The sequence below is a fragment of the Falco punctatus genome (genome assembly GCF_963210335.1).
Source record: "Falco punctatus genome assembly, chromosome: 6".
NCBI lineage: Eukaryota > Metazoa > Chordata > Aves > Falconiformes > Falconidae > Falco > Falco punctatus.
Window position 1 is genome coordinate 76456641 of NC_137585.1, and position 20708 is coordinate 76477348.

The following is a 20708-nucleotide window of genomic DNA, read 5'->3' on the forward strand; positions in this document are numbered from 1 at the left end:
CTTATGCCTGTTGCCTCTTGTCTTCCTACTATGCCCTGCTGTGTGGAGCCTGGCTCTGTCTCCTTGATGGCCTCCTCATAGACACTGGGCAGCTGCTGTCATATCCCCCGATGCCGTGTCTTCCTCAGACTGAACAAGCCCCAGGTCCTCAGCTTCTCACAGAGCAATTGTTCCAGCCCCAGCCAACTTGGTGGCCCCTGCTGAACTCCAGTTTGCCTATGCCATTCTTCTTTTAAGGAAGTCTCAAACGGGAGAGCATGTTCCCGATGTGGACTGGTAAGTGCTGAGCAGAGGGAAATAATCACTTGTTTTGCTGGCTGTGCTCCTGTTAATTCAGCCCACGATGCTTTGGCCTTCTCTGCTGTGTCTGGCTCCTGTGCAGCTTGCTGTCTGCCAGGACCCCAGGACCTTTCCTACAGAGCTGCTTCTCTGCCAGTCAGTCCTTAGCTTGTATCACTGCAAGGTTTTCCTCCTTCCCAGATGCAGGACTTTGCATTTGTCCAGGTTAAATTTGATAAGATTAATCCTGTTTGGGTCCCTCTTAATGGCAGTCCTACTTTTGACCGTGTCAACTGGTCACCCAGTTTGGTGTCTCCTGCAAATCTGACCAAAGGGCACTCTGTTGGCCTCCTTCAGATCATTGGCGAAGATGTTGAACGGGTTGTGTTCCAGGACAGACCCCCGTGTTACCCTCCTTGTCACAGGTGCCCAGGTAGAGTGCAACTCATTAACTACTACCCTCTTGAGCCCCACCACACAACCAGTTAGTTTCTTATATAGCTGTCCATCCATCTTATATCTGCTTGGATACAAGAATATTACGGGAAATGGTGTTGAAAGCTTTGCTGCAGTCAAGGTAAATGGCATCACTTGCTCCCCCCTTGCCCACAAGCCCAGTTATTTTAATATACGCGGCCATCAGATTAGTCAGGTATGATTTGTCCTGGGTAAATCCATACTGGCTGTTCCCAGTCACCACCACCTTCTTCATGTGCACAGAAATGTGTTCCCAGAGGACTTGCTTCATGATTTTCCAAAGTGGGGCTAACTGCCCTGTAGTTCCCCACGATGACCTTTGCCTTTTTTGCAAATGTGTGCAATCTGCTTTTTCCCAGTTGTTGGCAACCTCTGGTGATCTTTCAGTTAACTCTGGCTATTAGAGGTGTTGGGAGCAAGCCTGACCCCTACCAGGAGCAGTCTGAGAAGTTCACAGGCACTGCTGGGTGTTCTAAAGATTTAGATGCTTCGGATCCAAATTTAAAAGGCCTGATGAGAATTATCTAAGGAATTTCACAAGTTTATCCTTCACTGGTGCTATGTTTTTTTATGATTTAAAGGCTGTTGGGAAGGAATAATATTTGGTTAGTTGTTTTTTTAATGCAAAATAATATACTGAGGATGCAGTTCACGCATTTTGCTTCCCCCCTCTACAGGAGAAGAGGTTGGCTCAAGCTTAGCAACATGAAAATGGAGATAATTCAAACTTAGCAAGGAAAAATCTGTGGCTTGCATTAGTGCAAGCGTATGAATAATTATAAAGCATATGAACTGAGTATGTCACAAGTGTGCGCCTGGAGTCTGTATTCAGTATGCTGTGCAGTCCGAGCTCCTTTAGCTGAGCTCTTGAACAAAGCCAGAAACTACAGTGGTTTTGTTAATGCATGGGTAAAAAAATAGAGGCAGGAAAAACTGTAAGAACTAGGTGTTAGTTATCCCAAGATGTACTGTGCCAATATCATCTGGCGTGTGCTGTCAATGAACCAAATTGAATAGCACAGTGGTGTGGAGCAGATCTTGGAAAATGAATGAAGGGTCTGGAAATAGCTGCTGTGAAGCACAAGCACTTGAGGACTGGTAAGAGCATTCCTGGGAAAAAACATGGGAAGAAATTCTGTAATTCTTTTGTATGCAGAATTTACAAAGTGAGACATGGTGAAGGTGCTAATACAGGGAAAGACAAGCCGTACATACAGGTGCAGATACTAGCAAAGTACTTTGGGAAGGGGTGTTTGCAAGCACTGAGATCCTACCAGAAGAATACCTGAACCAGAGTAGGTACAGCATGCCTACTGACAGTATTCCTTAGACTAGCCAACAGTGAAATGATCCAGGAATATATACTGGATATAGATACATAAAATATAATATATTTAATATATAACTCAGCCTGAAATCCTACAAAATTACTAATAGTAAAATGTCCCTAAATCAAAACAGCTAAAAAATACCTTAAAAAATGCATTTATAATATTCGGGAAGATAAAAGTAGCCAGGAAGATATGCTGAATGTGATTGCAAAGGAGCAGGTATTTGTATTTTTGTATTACGTCCATCACTGTTACAAGTTATCAGAAAAACAGGGAAGTCATCAGGGCTTCATGACAGCACTTGTTTGACATAAAATTATAGTGCTGCTTTTATAACCCCTTCGGAATCCTGTGAAGCATTTTGAGGCATAAATCTTAGTGTGCCTCTCTTGATCCAGAGTTTCGTTGCTAGAAAGTCAGCACATCTGGTCATGAGTGTCATGCAGGTGTTGATGCAGGGGAAATAACCTCGCAGCTCAGTAAGGCACCATCACGTGAGTAATCTGTCTGTATGTCAGGACTTGTCTTTCCTAGTGAAATCAGCTGTTTGCTGAAATCCCAGCTCCACTGTAGTCAAATGGCAAAACCCCACTGATAGCTATGAATCCATGATTTTACCCTCCAGTCTTCTCAGATTGAGTCTGCCACACCGAAAATTTCACCCAAAACATCCATCCTGGACTGCCTTTTTTAAGATCTCTTAAGCTATTATGGATGCTCACTGACATTTTTTCTGGTATTGAGTTAGTGTGGGCTATGATTACCAGCATGCAGAAGCTGGAGAGCTTTTTCTGACCATCGCAAAGACACATTTCTGCTGCAAGATCAGAAAAATCTCTGCATGAAACAGTAACACCTGTTGTGGCCTTCCCGCTAGAAACTCTTAGGGGTCCAGGATTAAGTTTGCCACAAACTTGACGTACCCTTGCTTTTGTTCTTCAAAAAGCAACTTCTTCACTGGGTTTAACCTTCTGGTATCTTTGTCAAATATTGCCTCAGATCTATTAAAAGTGTAAGAACATCTCATGCTGTATTGAAATAGCAAATTTTATTTGTTTGTCATTTAGCAGCAAGGAAAGGCTGCAGAAAGTAATCCTACCAGGGATTACAGAGTATTTTGACAAGTAGTAAGCGCTCAGATTCAGCTAAAGCCTGCTTCTTCCCAGGCTCCTCAGTAATCCTGGTTCAGACCAGCAGAGTAATTAAGGTGTCACAGGAAACCAGAGAGTCCTCAAAACGAAAGGTACCAATGAATTTGTAAAGTTCAAGAGCAACTGGACCATGAGAGGTAGCAGAAAATGCAAAGAACAGTGCAAGTCTTGGAAGAAATACCATTTTGAAGGAGACATTTCAAATTATTTGTTCTGAAAGAATTCAGAAATCCTAAACTTTTTATTAGAGCAACTAATCCCCCTTCATCCCAGCACTGAAATTCCAGGTGTTATATATGATAGCTGTTAAAGAAGAAACTACAGTTTATTGTCTACAAAATGTATGTTTTATAAAGGCTGGATAAAGAAACAGGTACCAGCAAAATATTTCTGAGAAAGTTAGTTTGCCTTTATGTAGAAATTTGCCAAAGGAAAACATGCATTTGCAGCTCATTATCCCCAAGTTCTGGTTATGGTATTCAACATTCTTGACACATTTTGTAGCGGTTATTGCCAAGTGAAAAGATTTGATGCTAGATTCACAATAGTTTCTTTAGAGTGTAATTACCAGTCTTACAAAAACTTAAACAGGCTTATAGCTTGTGAAGCTAAAATTATATCTAGCATCTGGACACACTATCCTCATTCAGCTTTTTCCTGCCCCTTCCTTTTCGTCAAAGAATCAGTTTAGTGTATCATTATTGCTGTTGGGAATAACAATGATGAAAATTGGTAAAAATATTTCCAGAAATCTCTTTCTCTCATTTACAATTTAAAAAAGAGCAACAAACAGATGTAAAACAAGAGATAGCACTTAAAAGCTACCAATAGCTTCCACTGGCTTTCATTTGAGGAAAGGTCTTTTCTTACTTTTTTCATTATTGTCTACTGATAGTATTAGATAACGCAGTGCCATTCATCACTGGTGGTGTATAACATACAGAAAAGCAGCCAGCTACCTAGCACTAGGGTTTGCTTTCCTACAAAGAATCACATTATTTTTCCAAAGGGCATGTAAAGTGACATGATAGTGCTCTGATTAATTCAGCCTGAAACCATGGATCTACCCCCATTCCTAGTGGACACAAGTATGATGCAGATTCAGTACATGATCTGTGGTTCTGGGAGACAAACCCCCTGAAAGAGATGGTGGTACACCTTGCCAGACCGTTAGGTGGTCACTGCATGGCCCAAGAGCAAGTTAGTGCAGTAGAAACTGTCCTTGACAACCTTTGGGAGATCGGCTTGTCAAAAGCAATGGGAGGAAAACCTCATATGAAGGTAAAGATTATAAGGGTCATTTATTTAAGAGTAGGCATCACAATAAAAAGGAGTAAAACAGGAATAATACTAAGGAGTTGGAATGGCAGGCAGAGGGCCATAGTCAATGAACCAATGAACCTGAAAGAAGGGGATTCAAAAGAGAAACTAGGAAATACATTTTTCCACTGTAAGCAGTAAGAACTGACATTCCCATGCCATTAAAAATTGTTGAAGCCAAGAGTTTAGTAGGATCTAAAACCAGACTGTATGTTTATATGGATGAAACTTGGAATAGTAGGACTTAACGAGTTAAGACTAACAACAAACTGTTGGGAAACTGTAAATTCGCAAGTTTCAGGACTTGTTTTCAGTACCAGGAGGAAAGCTTCCCAGGAGAAATACCACCTCATGACTATTTAACATCAGGCCTTCTTGTAGGTCATCCCTAAACATCTGGTATTTAGCATTACTGGCAACAAGATTTAGATGAAGTGGGCAGTAGTGTGGTGTAATCTGGCAATTTGCATGGGGAGAAGGAGGTCCAAAAAGTATTTGGTCTTATGCACGCGATTTCAGTTTCAAATTCCCCATGTGACTCAGTTTGGCTGGCCAAAGTGATAGGCAAAAAAAAAACCACCAACAAGCCCTCAGTAGAAATAAGCCAGAGATTTTGATCAGAATAAGCCAGAGATTTTGATCAGTCTATCTTTAAAAATGATTCGCAGCAGTATAGCCATGCCATGCGTTCTGTGTATTGCATTCACAAATAGCAGAAGGAAAATGTAATGGGAACAACAGTTTGCAGACAAATCCAGAACTATGGGAGAGGCAGAGCAAGCATTTATTGGGAAAACTATTTTCAGCTTTGCATTGTAATATTTTACATCTTTGGCAAATGTGGCAGTGTGGAATATCTGGAGTGCTGGTTTCTGGAAAGGCCTCAGTCCTTTCCAGTCAGTATAGCAGTTTTTAGTTTATGCTCTGAATAACCATGTTTTCTACTACTGTTTTCTAGTTGGTGTATGTTCGAGCAAAGCTTGCCTTGTGAGTAAAACCAGTTTTACCTGACCTGCTGTTTACCCTTCACCTGAGCTAATGTAAGAGATCTGGACATAATACAGTTTATAAATATCTCTCCCACTGATTCCTTAATGCATCCTTTTAGCTTAGGCTGGAGTCCTCAATGATATTCAGGTCCCACTTGTACAGCTTATAGCTTTCTCAGATCACTGGAGTCTCTCTTGTATATGTGTCATCTCCTTGAGCTGGTTCCTTACCCTCTCCCTTTGTCCTCTGTGTCCCCTGCCCTTTCTCTGTGCAGCAGAAGCTTCCTTTCTCTCACTTTGTGCGTGGCTTAAAGAAGCTTTGCTACATGTAGATCCATGGTCACATAAAACCCGGAGGCAGCTTAGGCAGTTTAGGCAGAATCTCAGTAACTAGGTCCAAGAGTGTGAACCTCTCTGTCCTGTCTCATCTTTTTGTATGGATCTGTCTGTTGACACCTGAGTTTTTAATGCATAGGTTCTCTCGAGCCAGAAACATGTCAAGAATGGCTCCAGCATTGACAGTGTTGAGCAGTTTCATGCCATCTCATGTGCAAAATGGGAGATACACAAAACCTGTGTGAGTGAATGGAGAGGAATGAAGGCAGTGGGTTGATTGGCATTGATGGTATGCAGCTGTGGCCTTGCCTCGGAGGCAGTGGGTTGATTGACATGGATGATGTGCAGATGTAGCTCATTCCCACTAAGTAGTTAAATAGCCCTGAGGCTTGGGGGAGAGGTGGTCAGATGGCAGTGGAGCAGTGTGGTCTGGCCTCTGGAGGAAGGCGATACAGCACAGACAGTAGAATCTGACCAATGGTAAAAGCCTTGTTGCAGCCTGCTAGTTTGTGCTGCAACGAGTGAAGTGACTGGACTGCAGGGTTGTACCACACCTTCATGCATACATCTGCTTCTACGGTTTCCAAGAGATCCCTTTGGTCTTGGCTGGTTTTCTCCATGATAAGTGATAATGCTGTAATCCTTGAATCCAGACATGCAAATGCTCAAGAACTTGCCAGAAATTCCAGTGTAGATGACTTAGTCCCAGATTTCTTATCTTCAGGAGGGCAAGAGTGAACCACCAACCACCATCACTGTTGAGGCCGTGTTGCTTTGCAGTAGTGAAAGGAGAATTGACTTCACCCAGAGGAGCTCCAGTGTGGCGCCTGCAGTGCTCTCCATAGGCTGATGCCATGAAGCAGTCCCTGGATGAAAGGCAGATTTCTGATGTGCTCTACCAGCCAGGACATATCACTGGCCAGGGGCCACTCGTGGTTTTGCCTTTTGAAGGCGTGTTGAAAGCCTCCACCTCCCTGCTGCTCAGCATGAGGAGCGCGAAGGCCTGGTCTCCTAGGCCTTTGAAATAGCATCAACGCTGACCTGTGGGCAGACCTAACACTTATTTTAAAATCTATTTTTATTTTAAGCTTTTAGTTGGGTATTTTTGGCACAGTAAAGGCATATTCTTTACGGGACCGATAGCAGAAAATTTAGTCTTTCACCTTTCGTACAGGAGTGTGATTCATCTTTGAAATTGTCTAGATTGGTTGCCAAAATTCAGAGGCATGTCACTCGTTAATTATTCTTGCAACATGAAAAAAGCATGTGGCATTAGAGTAGTGCATATCACCACTCTTCAAAGGCTGAACTTTTGCAAGTGATAAATGTTAATCTTAGAAGAAACTTTTCCAATACTGGAAGAAGCAACTGCAATGAAGGATTTGGACTAGATCCAGAAGAGGAGGAGGCATTTACTTGTTAAGTGCTGCCGTGCCTACCATTTAGGGTGCCTGATCCAGGCAACTGGGTCCAAAACCCGGAGTCACGTATCTCCAGTTCCTCTGCAATGCCTTGCAAAAGGAAGGACACACAAGGCATTACATGCTTAACACTGTACAGACTCAAAACATATTTCATCTCTCCCAAGGAGCCACTTCTTTCTGTGGAAACAGTCTTTGCTTTAAAGAGAAGAGGGTGAGAGTACCTTAATGTACAACAGAGTACAGTTTCTCTGTAAGAGGTTGAAATCAGGAAAGACAACATTATTTTCCCTCTAGTTCAGCACTACATTTACAGAGAAACAAATTTTTCAACCATTTTATCAGATATTGCCGTCAAATTTCCTTGTCCTTTGCCAACTTCTGTGTGGGGACTTTGTTATGTTAAGTCTCTATACAAAGAATCACCCTAAATTCAGATCCAATTTAACGAGCGAAGGCAACTCTGTGCAGAGCATGAGGGACTTCCCCTGGCAGGCGTAATCTGTGCTCCCAGGGTAGAGGATCATAGCTGCTTCCTGCTCTGTCTATTTTTTTTAGAAACCTTTTTGCTTTTATGCAGTTTTCCACAGGTATCTATCAATCCAGAATTTATCCCATCAAAACCAGTCTGAAATGTATATTTCTTCAAAGTGAATAGATACCTAAGTTCCCATGGGAGTGTGAGGAGAGGCATACAGGAGTCAAGAAGAAAACGAAAGGGTGAAGAAAGGACACAGAAGCAAATGGAAAATGTTAAGAAAATAGGGGAACTGGGCAAATTGAAGAAGGACCTTGCAAAGGCAGAGGTACAAAGTTAATTTTGTAGGCACACTTAAGTTCCACATCGCTGAATTACGATGAGACTTAGATGAAACTTTCCTCTTGATTTCCATCTTGCTGAGTGCCTGTAATGAAATGGTACTCAGGCTTCGAGGACCATTTGATCCTTGCAGAGAGTTTCTGGCCATTTCCTACAGCCATTCCATCAGCTGTAGTACTACTGCCTGGAAACAGCCTGGCCTGCCTTTCCAGGAGAAATACAAAAACCCTGTAACTTTTCTATGTAGGCAGAGCATCCCAACAGCTGAAGCAAAAATTTAGAGACATGTAGCTTTTTATCTTCAAAAATAACTATTGCACTGCACTGCAGTAATATATAAGCCACCCAGCTGGGTTGTACCCCACTGCACAAACCTGCTGGCCGCTTGGTCCTGTAGGGAGGCAAAAAATTGAGGTTTAACACTAGATGCAAGAGCTGGGGAAGCGTGCGATGGGAGGGAGCATGGGAAATTAAAACAGGCAAGGTGGTGCTCCTCAAATTGTGATGGTTTTTATGCTGGAGTACGTGCTTGATGTTGAGGGCTAGGTGAAGGAAGCCCATGCCTTACAATTATTCTTAAGTCTTGTTTCTTAAGGTTTTTCAGGTATTTCTGCAATATGAAAAATCCTTTTGAATCTCTGTATATGTGTTTGCTGCAGGAGTGTGACAAAAAGACAGTGAAATTGGCAGCCCAGCGAGGTCAGAAATGTTCCAGGGCAAATCTAACACTTGAACAACTCAGCTGCAATAAATTGATTTGTGCAGGGTGGAAATGGAAGGAAAACATTGTCCTATTCAAGGCTTTTGATCAGCTTTTTTCCCCATCTGTTCATTCATTCCTGTGACTTACGCTTGCAGTTTCAGATATTTTCCCTTCCCAGAACCCTGTTTTTCACTTTTCCTTGGGTTCCATTTTATTCTGTACATTATATTTTACTATGGTCAGACTTCACTTCTGACCACAGACTTCAATATCAAAGCATTTCCCAAGAATAAAAAAATTTACAAGGCTGTTCTGAGGCTCAAATAATGTTCAGCTTTCTGATAACATCCAGTTTACTAACTGCTACTGAGTTAGTAAAAAAATAAAGAGTGGTATATATTCTGAGAAGTAAAAAAGGAAGTTTATCTGTCAAAAAAAAAGGAGTAATACAGATATGTCCAGCTGATAAATTCTACACTTAACAAAAAGTGGACTTAAAAGCATACATAATTTCTCTTTAATACAAATGGATATGCCATACTTCGTAAGATTTTAGCTCCCAGTTGACTTTAGAAGTGTAAAGATCAGTTGCATAACTTCAGAGATGCTTTTAAGCCGGAAGGATGACAAGTATATTACAGCATCTTCAATCACAAGAAGAGCTCTAGGCTGGCCTGGGACTCCTAAGTGCCCAGACAGAAATTAAAGCTGTAAAGAGAAGCATCAAAATCCTCAAAGATCCAGAGGTCTGCTTTGCTCTTGCACTGCCACCCAGCCCTCCCAGCAGTGGGAGCAGTGAAGAGAGCCTCACAGGTCTGCTTCAGCAGCAAAACCTGTCCCCTTTTTACCTAGCAAGGTGACAGCAAGGGTGAACATGCCTCTTGCTGCCCTGTCCCTTGGAGCTTTTTAAAGGTGGTTTTAAGGCCTCTGAGCTGTCTGGAGAGAATTAATCATGCTATACTTCTGGGGAGGGCAAAAGTCAGCAACAGGGAAGTTTATACTTACTATGGGTTCACCCAAAGCCTTCAGAGAGCTCAGCTCTAAACATACCTAAAAAGATGCTCCCAGTGATCAGTAATTTCTAACCTGGTAAAATGCTGTGTTCCTGCCACAACCTGTTATTATTCATTGGCTTTGCTGTTGTTCAGAGGAGTTCTAATCACGCAGCAGAGAACCGAGTAATGCACAAACACAGAGCATGAAGGCAGCCAGGTATAATACAATACAATACAGATGAATGTATTCAGAGGGGTACAAAAAGCAATGAGACAATATATTTCATCAAGTGCCTTAGTGCTGTCAAGTTAGATTTTTTTAAGACATCCTGATAAAAAGAAAGGTTTGCCTTGCCTGTCTTGGGCTGAACTGGATATAGTTGTCTAAATCACCTGCTGCCTGTAATCCATGGAGAGAAACAGGCCAAAGAGTACTAATTGTCTCTCTCTGGCCAGTGTCTGAGCTGCTCAGGATGTGTCTTGGCCAGGGTGAGTCTTTGCCAAGGACTCTGCCTTGGGATCAGAGACAGGGCTCCCCAGGTTTAATTCTCAGCTGAAGTTAAAAGGTGATCTCGTGCCTGTGGGAAAAATCAGCATAGCCCTGGGCAGCCCTGGTATCAACACCCCCAAAGTGTCAACTCATGCTCTGCAGTCCTGTTCAGTCTTGGCAGTCTGTGATACCCTCTTGAAGCTGCCCAGAGATGTTGCAGCTGACCTGCCTTCACACCTTCTGGCTGAAGCAAATCTCCTCCGTGAAGGACCTCATGCTCTTCACATTTGTGCTCTGGAAGGCAGACTGATGACATGTGCTCCGGATCAACCTCCTAACTGTGTTCACTAATCTTGGTTGTATCGTCTGGTCACCGTGGTTTGACCTGTCACCCTTCCCATCTGTGGGGCATTTTGGTATTGGCCTTGGATGCAGAAATCTCAGGACAGTTCCAGTTCCCCTGAAGTTTGCCTTTCTGTGGGAATCCCAGAGATACGGTGATAAACTCCCAAGCGATGCAGCAGAAACTGCTCCAACTCATTTTTTAATAAAATACACGGCAAAGGCAACCTTGCAAAGAGGGGAGGGGACAGGATAATTAGCTCAGAGCTGAAAGCAAAGAAAGATTGCAGCATTATTCTTCTGAACACAGGCACTCTATGCAGAAAAAATGATGATTCTTGGCTTTTATCCCTCAAAGGCAGTTGAAAAGCCACAAGCTTCTGTCGTTATCATTTCTTCAGCTTTGTGTCGGGGAGTGTAATTGCGCGTCCTCACAGACTGCCTGGCGGCATTTGCTGGCCGGCTGCTCCTGGCACCAGGGAGCAGACCTGGGCTCTCCACCTTGTGCGAAGAGAAAACGTGGAGCTGGATGAAACAGCCTCACACCACGAGATCCACCACCTGTCTCCACCTGTCTTACATCTAACACAGTAAGAAACCAAATGTCACCGGATCGATGTGGGCTTCTGTTAAATTCTCCCTTAAACTGAGAATTTTTGATCTCTGCATCTCTGCAGCTGCCCAACCTCCCATCCCAGTGCTTGCTGAAGCAGGGAGGTGTTGAGCTTGCTGGAGGGATCCATCCAGATTTTTCTATTTGCAGCTGAATACAGGAACCCATTCCTTTGCCATCAGGAAACAGTGGGTAAAAGAATATCTTGACCTTTTCTGAGCTGGTATGAGGCTTTCCTCAGCCCTGCACCACTCTCTGGTGGTGCTTTTCCCTGGGAACAGGGCATGTTGCTTTTAAAAGCCTTCAAAATGCTCAAGTGCCACCTGGGCAGCTTTAGCATAATAGTAGAAGCTATTTAAGAGATCAGTCAGAAAGAAAATTTGGATTATGGTCATTCTTTCTGAACAGGTAATATTCAGAGTATAAAGAATTATTTAAACCCAATCAAAATGCCTTTCCCAGTGAAGATCCCATGCATGATATATAGTTGACAACGTTCTCTCCTCAGCATATATATATATTGCTAATACTATTACTACAATAAAAGAGAAAGTCTACCCTTACTGCACTGAGGGCAAAGCCAGTCTCCACTATGCTGAGAAGGCAGCTGAAGCCATGGAGGGCAACAGGAGTAGGAAGGCATTGTCCTTCAAGGCTGGCATTGGTGCCCTCTTCCAGGAGGTTTTCCATTGTTTTCTGAGGGTAACTTGCACAGAGAAGAGGAGAAGATTTAATAAGTAAGGGAGAAACCCACTTGCGAGCCAGCTGGGCACTGCCACTACCCCATGCCTGGTGAAGGTGAGCTTGGTACCGCCTGCGCCATGCAATTCCCTCCTGCACCATGCCATTCTCTGCCTGCTTTCCAGCCACTGGCAACGAAGCTCTCCAGGCACAGCCCAGGCAGAGTTGAGGGAATGCCATGACCTAGGGCCAAAGCAGCATCCCCAGCCTGTGCTGTCGAGGTGGTGTGGGCTAAGCAGCTGGGGCAGGATGGCTTCAGCACAGCTTTCGTGCCTTTCCCTCTCCCTGATTCAGAGAGGAAACCACATGCACTGGCTGTGCTCCCCCTCCAGCTGCATCAAACATCCCTGAGGATGCGTGTAGTGCCTTTGCGCCGGGCTTGAGTGTGAACGGACAGCAGAAGAGACATAGATGGGTCAGAGGTTCCTTAAACCTGGCAGTAGCCCAAGGTAGATTTTCAGGGCTGTAGAAAGCCTTTTGCAGTGTGGTTTCTCTTGCAGTGAAAAGTGGTTTTTCTGTCTTATCTCCTGTAACTGATATGCTGGTGGTCCCCTGTGAGTGAACAAGATGTCTGTATTAGTAACCCCACGGCACATGGGATGAGGTAGCTGCAGGAGCAGTTTCCCGCCAAGGCCAGCTGTGCTGTTCATCTGCACTCACAGCTCACGAGCTTTGGTGAACGGTGCTCTCACACAAAATTTCTGACTATCCAGGCTGTTTTCTGTGGTTTCTAACTCCAGTTAGGTTTTTTAAGGCTGTGATTTATTTTTCTTCTGCTCAGTAGCATTTCACTCTGACATCTCAAGTGTGAAAATATCAAACATATGAAATACATCCTAGGCAGAAGAAGGGTCCGGTATCACCCCATCATCTGAACTCTGCAGTGGCAAAAGGACCTGGGGAGAGCACACGAGCACAGCCATTTTCTCCAGCCATTGCCTTGCACTCTGCCAGCATCCCCTGCCTACTCCCCTTCCCCATCCACTAATAGTCCTGTCTAATCCATTTGAAATCTCGCTGTGCTCTGTGCTCCCACAGCCTCCTCTGCAGAAAGAGGGCTTGCTCTTGCTTCCCAGTGCCTGTACTGAATGTCTCCTGATGTGGTGGGCTTTGGTAAACAGCAGCTCTACTTTCACCTTCCCCGCTGCCGTCTTGGTGCTGTGTACCAGCCCAGGCACAAGAACATTTCCCAAGTCCTTCCATCCTTTTCTGCCTTGGGCCTTCCCCAGACAGGTTGTCCTGACTTCACCAGCACCTGCCTTATTTCTGCAGCTGTCTTAATGGCAACTGAGAACCCCCTCAGTGGGAGACCTCTGCAAGGACTTCCCAGTTTGGCCTCATGTTCAGAAGATGAAGTGATGAATTCCTTTAGCTAACATCATGCTTAAATATCTAAGATAGCTGAAACTGCTACCTGTGTCAGCCTCTTTATTTTTACAAAAGTTTGATCCTGCAGCAAGAACATTTAGTGGCAACCACAACTACGTGTGTGTAGGAAGTTTTAGCAAGAGTGCAAAACCCAGCTATTTTCTCATTCAAAATGGGCATGTCTTCAAAATGGGCATGTTTAAAATTCTGCTCCTCTTGCAAAAAAAACAGGATAACAAAGATTACATGACTTTTAACACAAGCTGCGTATGTTCCATATCTGATCCAAGGTATCCATTTATTCTTTAGCTTTGTCAAACTTTGCCAGCCAAGAAACAATGTGAGCAGTCTAACGTAATTTGTGGAGCAACTCACCTGTGCAAGATTTACAGCAAAAATGTAAGGAGATAAATTAAAAAAAACTTATCAGGAGGACTTTTCAGATTATTAAAATATTATCTCAATTAACTTTTCAAAATTATTTTAAAACTGTGGAACATATGGATTAGGAATGCATTTAAATTAAGGCATAATTTCTCTATTTATACATTCATTTACAAGCTCCCTGATATTGAAGCTTAGGATATTTTCTAGGTTCTTGAATGACTTTTCAATGCTATAAATATTTTATTGTGTTAGTAATAAATACTTGTTTATATACTAGGAATTCACCTGTGTATTTAAATGCTGTCGTAAAGATACAACTAATAAAAATACGACTTTTGTGCTTTCCTTTATTGTCAGGAGACTCAGCAAGCTGTTGTGCTTTTCTGAGTGCTGAATACTGATTTCCATCCTGGCAAAGACTTTGTTAAGGAAAATAAGTTTGGTGTCAGTGCATTGAAAAAGCTGGCAAAATGCTGACAAAATGGAATGCATTTATCTTCAAAAAGCTATAGATTTTTAGATACTGACATTAATGCTCTGAGGCCCAAAGATCTGGAATCAAGGAACTGTACCTTTGCTATTCTGCTTCTGAGTATGAAGGGACAACAGTTATTAAATTTAGCCATGGATTAAGAAATATCAGTACCTTACTTGTAACCACAGCAAAAGATAACAAGATGCAGAACAAAATCAAAGGCAGTCCTTTTCTTAAGTTTCTGGGACAAAAATTGTTGCTCCCAAGTAAGAAAGTGCCCTATTTTGTGAAGCATGATATCATCCAAAGCAACAAAAATGTGAAGAGAGAGGTGTGACAGGGTGCAACACCCACATGTCTATCATCATGTCTTCTCCGTCACTTTCACTGCCTCTTTCTGCTAGCTGGGTTATGTTTGGAACAAACTTCCTCTGTGGTCATTGTATTTTGTTCATTTTCTTGTATTTTGTTCATTTTTGCTGGCTTGTGTGCATATCTAATGTTCAGAAGAGACAGGTTAAGCTTAATAGCATTCTTTGCTATGGTATAGACTAAGAGCTTTTAGGGGTTGTTGGACCAGTTTGTGGCCCATCAGAATCTATCTCTGTAGTTAAGATGAAAAAGCTCATGAGCAGCCAGGTGGAACAGAGAGAATCAGCTATCCCAGCAGAGATAAATGGAGCCACTTACCTTTTACATTAGATGATGTCTAAATCCAGGCATCCCTTAATGCACCCAGATTCTAACCTGAGGGGGCTTGCTGCATGTATTTCCACAGGGTCTGTGTATGACTTAGGTCAGGGATAGAAATGTTTTGGGGTCTAGTCAGTCCCAGTGACTCCCTTGATAAGGTCTCTCTTATGAAGACAACTTGAAGCTCTTGTTTTCCAAATGCCTAATGCTGAAGGTATTTGTATCCGTACCTTATTTTCATGGACTCTGGTAGTGAAGTGCAACAAGTATCTCCTTGCTTTTTACAGTACAAGAGCTTTCAAAACCAATGGGGTGAAAAATAGATTTCAACAAACAGCATATTCTGAATATTTTGAGTTATTTGTAAATAATCTCACAAATTTTAAAGTGGTCATGGATGAAGATGTTTTTCTAATTAAGACCTGTGCTTGTTTCATGGCACAGTGCAGTTGCTGCATAAATGCTTCGTTACCAACATTCTGCTCATTTTCCTGCTTCTGGCTCTCTCAGCAATTACATCTATCTCCTTTGTATCCAAACCTGCTTAAAAACTCTTACTTCAGATGAGATTTCTTCCACTTTAAGAGAGATTAGGGAAAGTATTGTACCTCAGGAACCTGGTTTATTTTGCTTTCCCATCTGGACACAAATTTTTGAAAGGGGTTTTCTATGTCAGTTTTGCATCCCTTGAGTGTATGGTAGCTTGGATTTTGGTGTTGACTGCAAAGTGATCACAAAATACATTAAAAATTATTATGGGTTGTGTGATGCTGCCATTGCCCAGTCCTTCCCGTACGTATATTCAACACATAATATTAAAATCAGTTCTTGCTCATTTATCTTCCATTACAAAAAGCCATCTGTTGTGAATTCCACATTCAAATGTTTTAAAGTTGTATAAATACAGTATTGCAATGCCCTTAACGCATGGTACAGTATTAAAAAAAAAAAATAAATACTTGAAGGGTTTTTAAGGGAAGGATTCATTGCCAGCCAGCTGATGCCAGTGCTGTGGAGAGAATTATAAACTGCCTTTTCTAACCAACACCGTATGGTGACTGGGGAGAAACTGATGCGTGATTAATTTATGTGACGTTCATTGAGGTAACCCAGTCAGTAGTAAGGGCTTTAGAAATGCAGGAAGTAATAACAGGTGAATTGAAAAGTCTCTGTTTTGATTTACTGGAAAGGAAAGAGATAAAAAGGTGAATATAAGAGAGGAGGTATATGCTGTGAGAGGGGAATAGTCACAGGGTGGGCTCTGCAATGTCACCATGGGTCCCACCAGCCCTGTGACAGCAGAACAGCCGCTGCTGCGGCATCTTCTGCAGGTGGCCTTTTTTCTCTGTCCTCTTGCTGTCACGCTCCAGCCCACTTGTAATACAAACCCTTATGAAACGTGTATCAGAAGCAGCATTTTGCTGTTTCATTTTGAACTTCTTACATTTGCTTTCCCTCTGTGTTCAAGGGAAATCATTGTTGCAGTGTAATTTGAGTTCCACTGCAGCTGAAGATTGCAAAAAGTATATATGTGTATATACAGTTGAGCTGGCAAAAAAAAGGAGACTGATTGGCACTGGAAATAAGACCTTATTGTTTTCAGTCATTAATATATTTGTTGATAAATCAAATCTTATGAATATAACCCAGAGTTGTTCAGGAGAACTGAAGAGCCTCATATTTCTGTATAAGCTGTATACCCAGTAGGAATGCTACAAAGCTCACCGTGTGTACATTTAAAAAAATTAGGAATTTCAAACAACATTAAAGTTTAATTACGTTAACGATGTTCTATTTGTGCTAATTTGCTGTAGATATTTTTGTCTGTTAATGTCTGACAGGTTGCTGTTTCCAAGACTTAATTGATACAGGAATATGTTACAGAATAATAGAAGCACAGGCCTGGAAAAGACTTAGGTCCTTTTGACTGCACTGATACAGAAAATTAATGATCTAAAACATATTAATTAAAAATCTATTTTATCAAACAAAGCAGTGTTATTTATCCAAAAATTTGCCTCTGAAGGTTTTTGTGCGTTATCTATTATGTCACAATTTAAACTGGTCCAGTCAGGAAGCAGAAATAACACCATGTATCTTTAGAGTGAGGTACGCACAATACATGAAGTATGATGATGCATTTTAATACAGTGCTTTATGGCAACTGACGTGTCTATACATTTAGAGTGAATATTGAGCTGTCTTCTGAGCTGAGAACAAAGCCAGCTGACAGGTGAGAAGTCCTGACTTATTTCTGTAGATCAATTTCTCTGCATTGATCTAACAATAGGGCTCATTAGCAGATGTTTAATTGGCTCTACAACTTGTAGAGATAGTAGATAGAGAGCAATTTGAACATACAGACTGTAACTATGGGTGAAGCTGTTTCTATGGCCAACTAGCAAGTGCACAGAAAGCCTTGGATCTTACTGAACTTGCACCGTCAGAGGTTTTAGTGTGGGTCTGTTTGCTGGAGTGGAACCTTCACATTGCAGACCCACAGGGCAAGCATCCCAGCATTTAATCAGCCCTGTTACCTTGTGCTCTGCCAGGTGGTTGGCACTTGCTCCACCAGGACTTTTTCTTAGACAAACCTTGGTTCATACGCAGATGTGCCAGTTTTGGAGGAAGAAATTATACTTATTATCCAAAAAAGCTAACACAATAAGTTGTGTCCGTGAATCCCTGTTATTACTGAATAATTGTTCAACATAAATATGACAACCAGATTTTGGGCTGATTTCACCCCCCAAGTTCTGTAGCAGAAAAAAAAAAAAAAAGTAAAACAACTTAGCAGAGTAGGGTAGAGTAGAGAAGGGTAGCATAGAGTAGGATAGGGTAGGGTAGGATAGGATGGGATAGGATATGTAAGTTGGAAGGGACCTACAACAACCATCTAATCCAGCTGCCTGGAATATAAGTATGAATTTATCCTCTGTAAATCGATTTGTCTAGTCCATTTTCTAATTTATGTGTTTATTTTTTACAGCATTCTGCAGTGTTGCATTCACAGTTCAAATACTCATTTTGTAGGGGGAAAATAATCGTTCCTTTTATTTGCTATAAATGTCCTGCTTGGCAATCTCGCTGTGTTCTTCATAGTTGTTGTGTTACTAGAAACAGAAGAAAATCATTCCCTATGCACCTTTTTCATCCCCTTCAGGACCACTTCAGCAGCACAGGGGCATTCTCACTGTTGTACCCAGCCTAGCTGTGGGACAGGTTGCAGGCTTTCCTGCAGTGTAGCTTGGGCAGAGACCAGGGGTGGGAGCCTCAGCTTAAATGCAACTCCTGAGCAAAGTGGAGGGACCCGTGCTAAAGTTTCCTGCAGCTCTCTTTGAAGCTGGACACCTACAGCCCCTCTAACCTTACTCTGAACCAAAGCAACCAAACCCCAGCAGAGAAGGGGATGCCTTCAGGTCCCTGATATGGGGAGAGAGGAAGACCAGCCCCACAACTACAGCCCTCTGAAAACTCAATGTCTTCTGTGTTTAGTAGGATTGCAGCGCTTGAGAGTATCACGATTCTTTTCTGCTACCTGTGGCGTGAAAGAGTCAAGTATGTACTTACTACCAGATCTCAAACACAGCACTTTATTTCTTCTGGTCTTTTGTTTTTCTCGTGTTTTATCTGGAGTCCTAGTTGAGGTCTTTGGTAGGTAGTTCAAATACAACTACAGATGTGGTATTTAGACCTGCCCAGCAGTTCTTTCCTAGGACTTTAATTCCATGAAGCGTACTGCAATTTACTGGCAAACCCACAAATTCTGCTGGGCCAAAGGAGCAAGTTTTTGGGGAGAAGGAAAGCAGTTGTGTTCTTTCAGAGACAGTTCAATTAAAAAATATCATTCATTTGGGATACCAGAACTGCAAAATCATGAAGTGTAGGCTGGGAGGATCTTTCTGTAGTCATCGTCCCTTCAAATGTGATCACCTTTTCCCTTTATTGCATCCTCCCATCATTGAAACTGTCTTTATAACTAAAATGAGCCAAGGACCATTCTGCAGCCATGTGGCCAACTGGCTGGACATGCCTTACAAACATATACGTAATCTACCAGACCACAGCCAATAGCCTGCCTGAAGTGGTGTTGTCATGCTAAGCCCTCAGCCTTTCCTAAGCATTGTACGGGAGAAAAGCAGAGGGTCATTGCAAAAACCATGCCAGGAATTGAACCGTGAAAAATTATGGACAATAACAGGCTGGTGCATGTGCCTGTACCCCAGCAGTTTGGTTTCCTTGTGTTGATGTAGCTTTAAGTACTGTTTCCTTGACTCATTAATTAGATGTTTCACTTTAAGAGGTCATTGCAATTAATAGCCAGAGATTTCATATGAAATAAATACAACAACAGCATGCTCCTCAGAGAGTTGTCTTCCAGCCTGCTGGCCACGTGCCTGTTACAACTGGCTGACATACTGAAGAGTATATTTGCACCTGCAGGATCTAGCCTTAAAAAGCAATCTCAGATTCGGAAAGATTCTCTAGAGTTAAAAAACCAACGAACATTGCCTCCATAACCAGCTGCATGCCGAGATAGATCTACAGCCATTCAACAGCCTGCTCTGTGCCACCGTGCTGGGAGAAAGGGTGATGGCAGAGGGATGGGAGCATGGCAGAGGAACACCTTCCAGCCTTTGGAGAAATCCTTCTATGCCTGCACAGTTAGGGACATTTTTCTGGGGGCTGACTAGACACTTTCCCTCCTGCAACTGCCTAGCACCAGCTCACCCTGTTTGTAAGTCTGCTTATTAGCGTCTGTCACAGTGCGGAATGGGTTTTTCTTTCCTATACAGTGGAGACTGGGATACATTTGCACTTCCCTGTGGAGCAGCCATCCCTTCAATTCATCCTTTCTCCAGCAGCTCTGCCTCACTGGGTTAGCAGTTTGCCTTCGGAGATGATATGCTCTGGCATGGGCCAGAAGGATGGTTTCTACAGATGCTGCCTCTCCATTAATGCTTGTTCCTTGGGGCATTTCTGTTTTCACTGTCCTTCAATATATGCCATGCAAGGAAGCATGTAGCCCTAATTCCCTACTCTAATCTGTAATTTGAGCCTTTATTAACATTTATGAAATTTTAATGAATATTACTTTCTGCTACCCTTGAAGTAATACACACAGAAAAGAGCTGCTTGCCAGTACAGCCATCAGACATGCCTACAGAGAAGCTGGAAATCTCTGCTAGAGAATTATTACCTGATAATGCAACACATTGCTGCTCAGTAACACTACACACCGTCTTTTACACCATTACCATCCTCCAGCACTTTTATTTAAACACGCTAGCATCAGCTCTGTGTGACTCCAGTCACTGAAGCTGCATTAGCATGCCTTTTTGGTCTCCAAGAAGTTTTGAAGTTAGGTGAAGTCTTTACATGTTGAGTATTTTGGCAGGCTATATTGTTCTACAATTTATCAGTTGATAACTTTTGCTGCCTCACAGTCATTGTGTTTTCCCAAGTGAAGAACCTTTGGCTGAGCTCTGGAAATATATGCATTTCACAGAAATGAAAAGTTATTAAATCAGTACTACAGGGGAACGTAAAGGAATGATCTGTTTGTAATTCGGGGAAAAACAATTTAGAACACTGTTTTTAAAGCTTAACAAAATTACTTAAAATCTTTCACAAAAACAACTAACCTTTTTCATCTGGTCTCCAAGGATTTTGTTTATCTTTCAGATCTAGTTGCTGCAAAATACTGATAATGCAGAAATTCCATGAGGCGTTAAATCTCCATCTATCAGTGGCTTGCAGAATTAATCAAATTACCT

The 20708-nt window shown here is 42.3% G+C and overlaps 1 protein-coding gene across 6 annotated transcripts in view; it reads left to right on the forward strand.

The window, feature by feature from the left end:
* LHFPL3 (LHFPL tetraspan subfamily member 3) overlaps window positions 1-20708 on the forward strand; it is a 323142-nt gene that overhangs the window by 156218 nt on the left and 146216 nt on the right. For 2 of the 6 annotated variants that reach the window (XM_080392004.1, XM_080391999.1), the window contains exon 2: window positions 1-20708. This exon is cut by the window's right edge and continues 44492 nt beyond it. The exons of the other annotated variants lie outside the window; for them this stretch is intronic. In XM_080392004.1, coding sequence (XP_080248130.1) covers window positions 1-236 — 236 coding nt within the window. In that variant the 3' untranslated portion in view covers window positions 237-20708. 6 annotated transcript variants of the gene reach the window in all.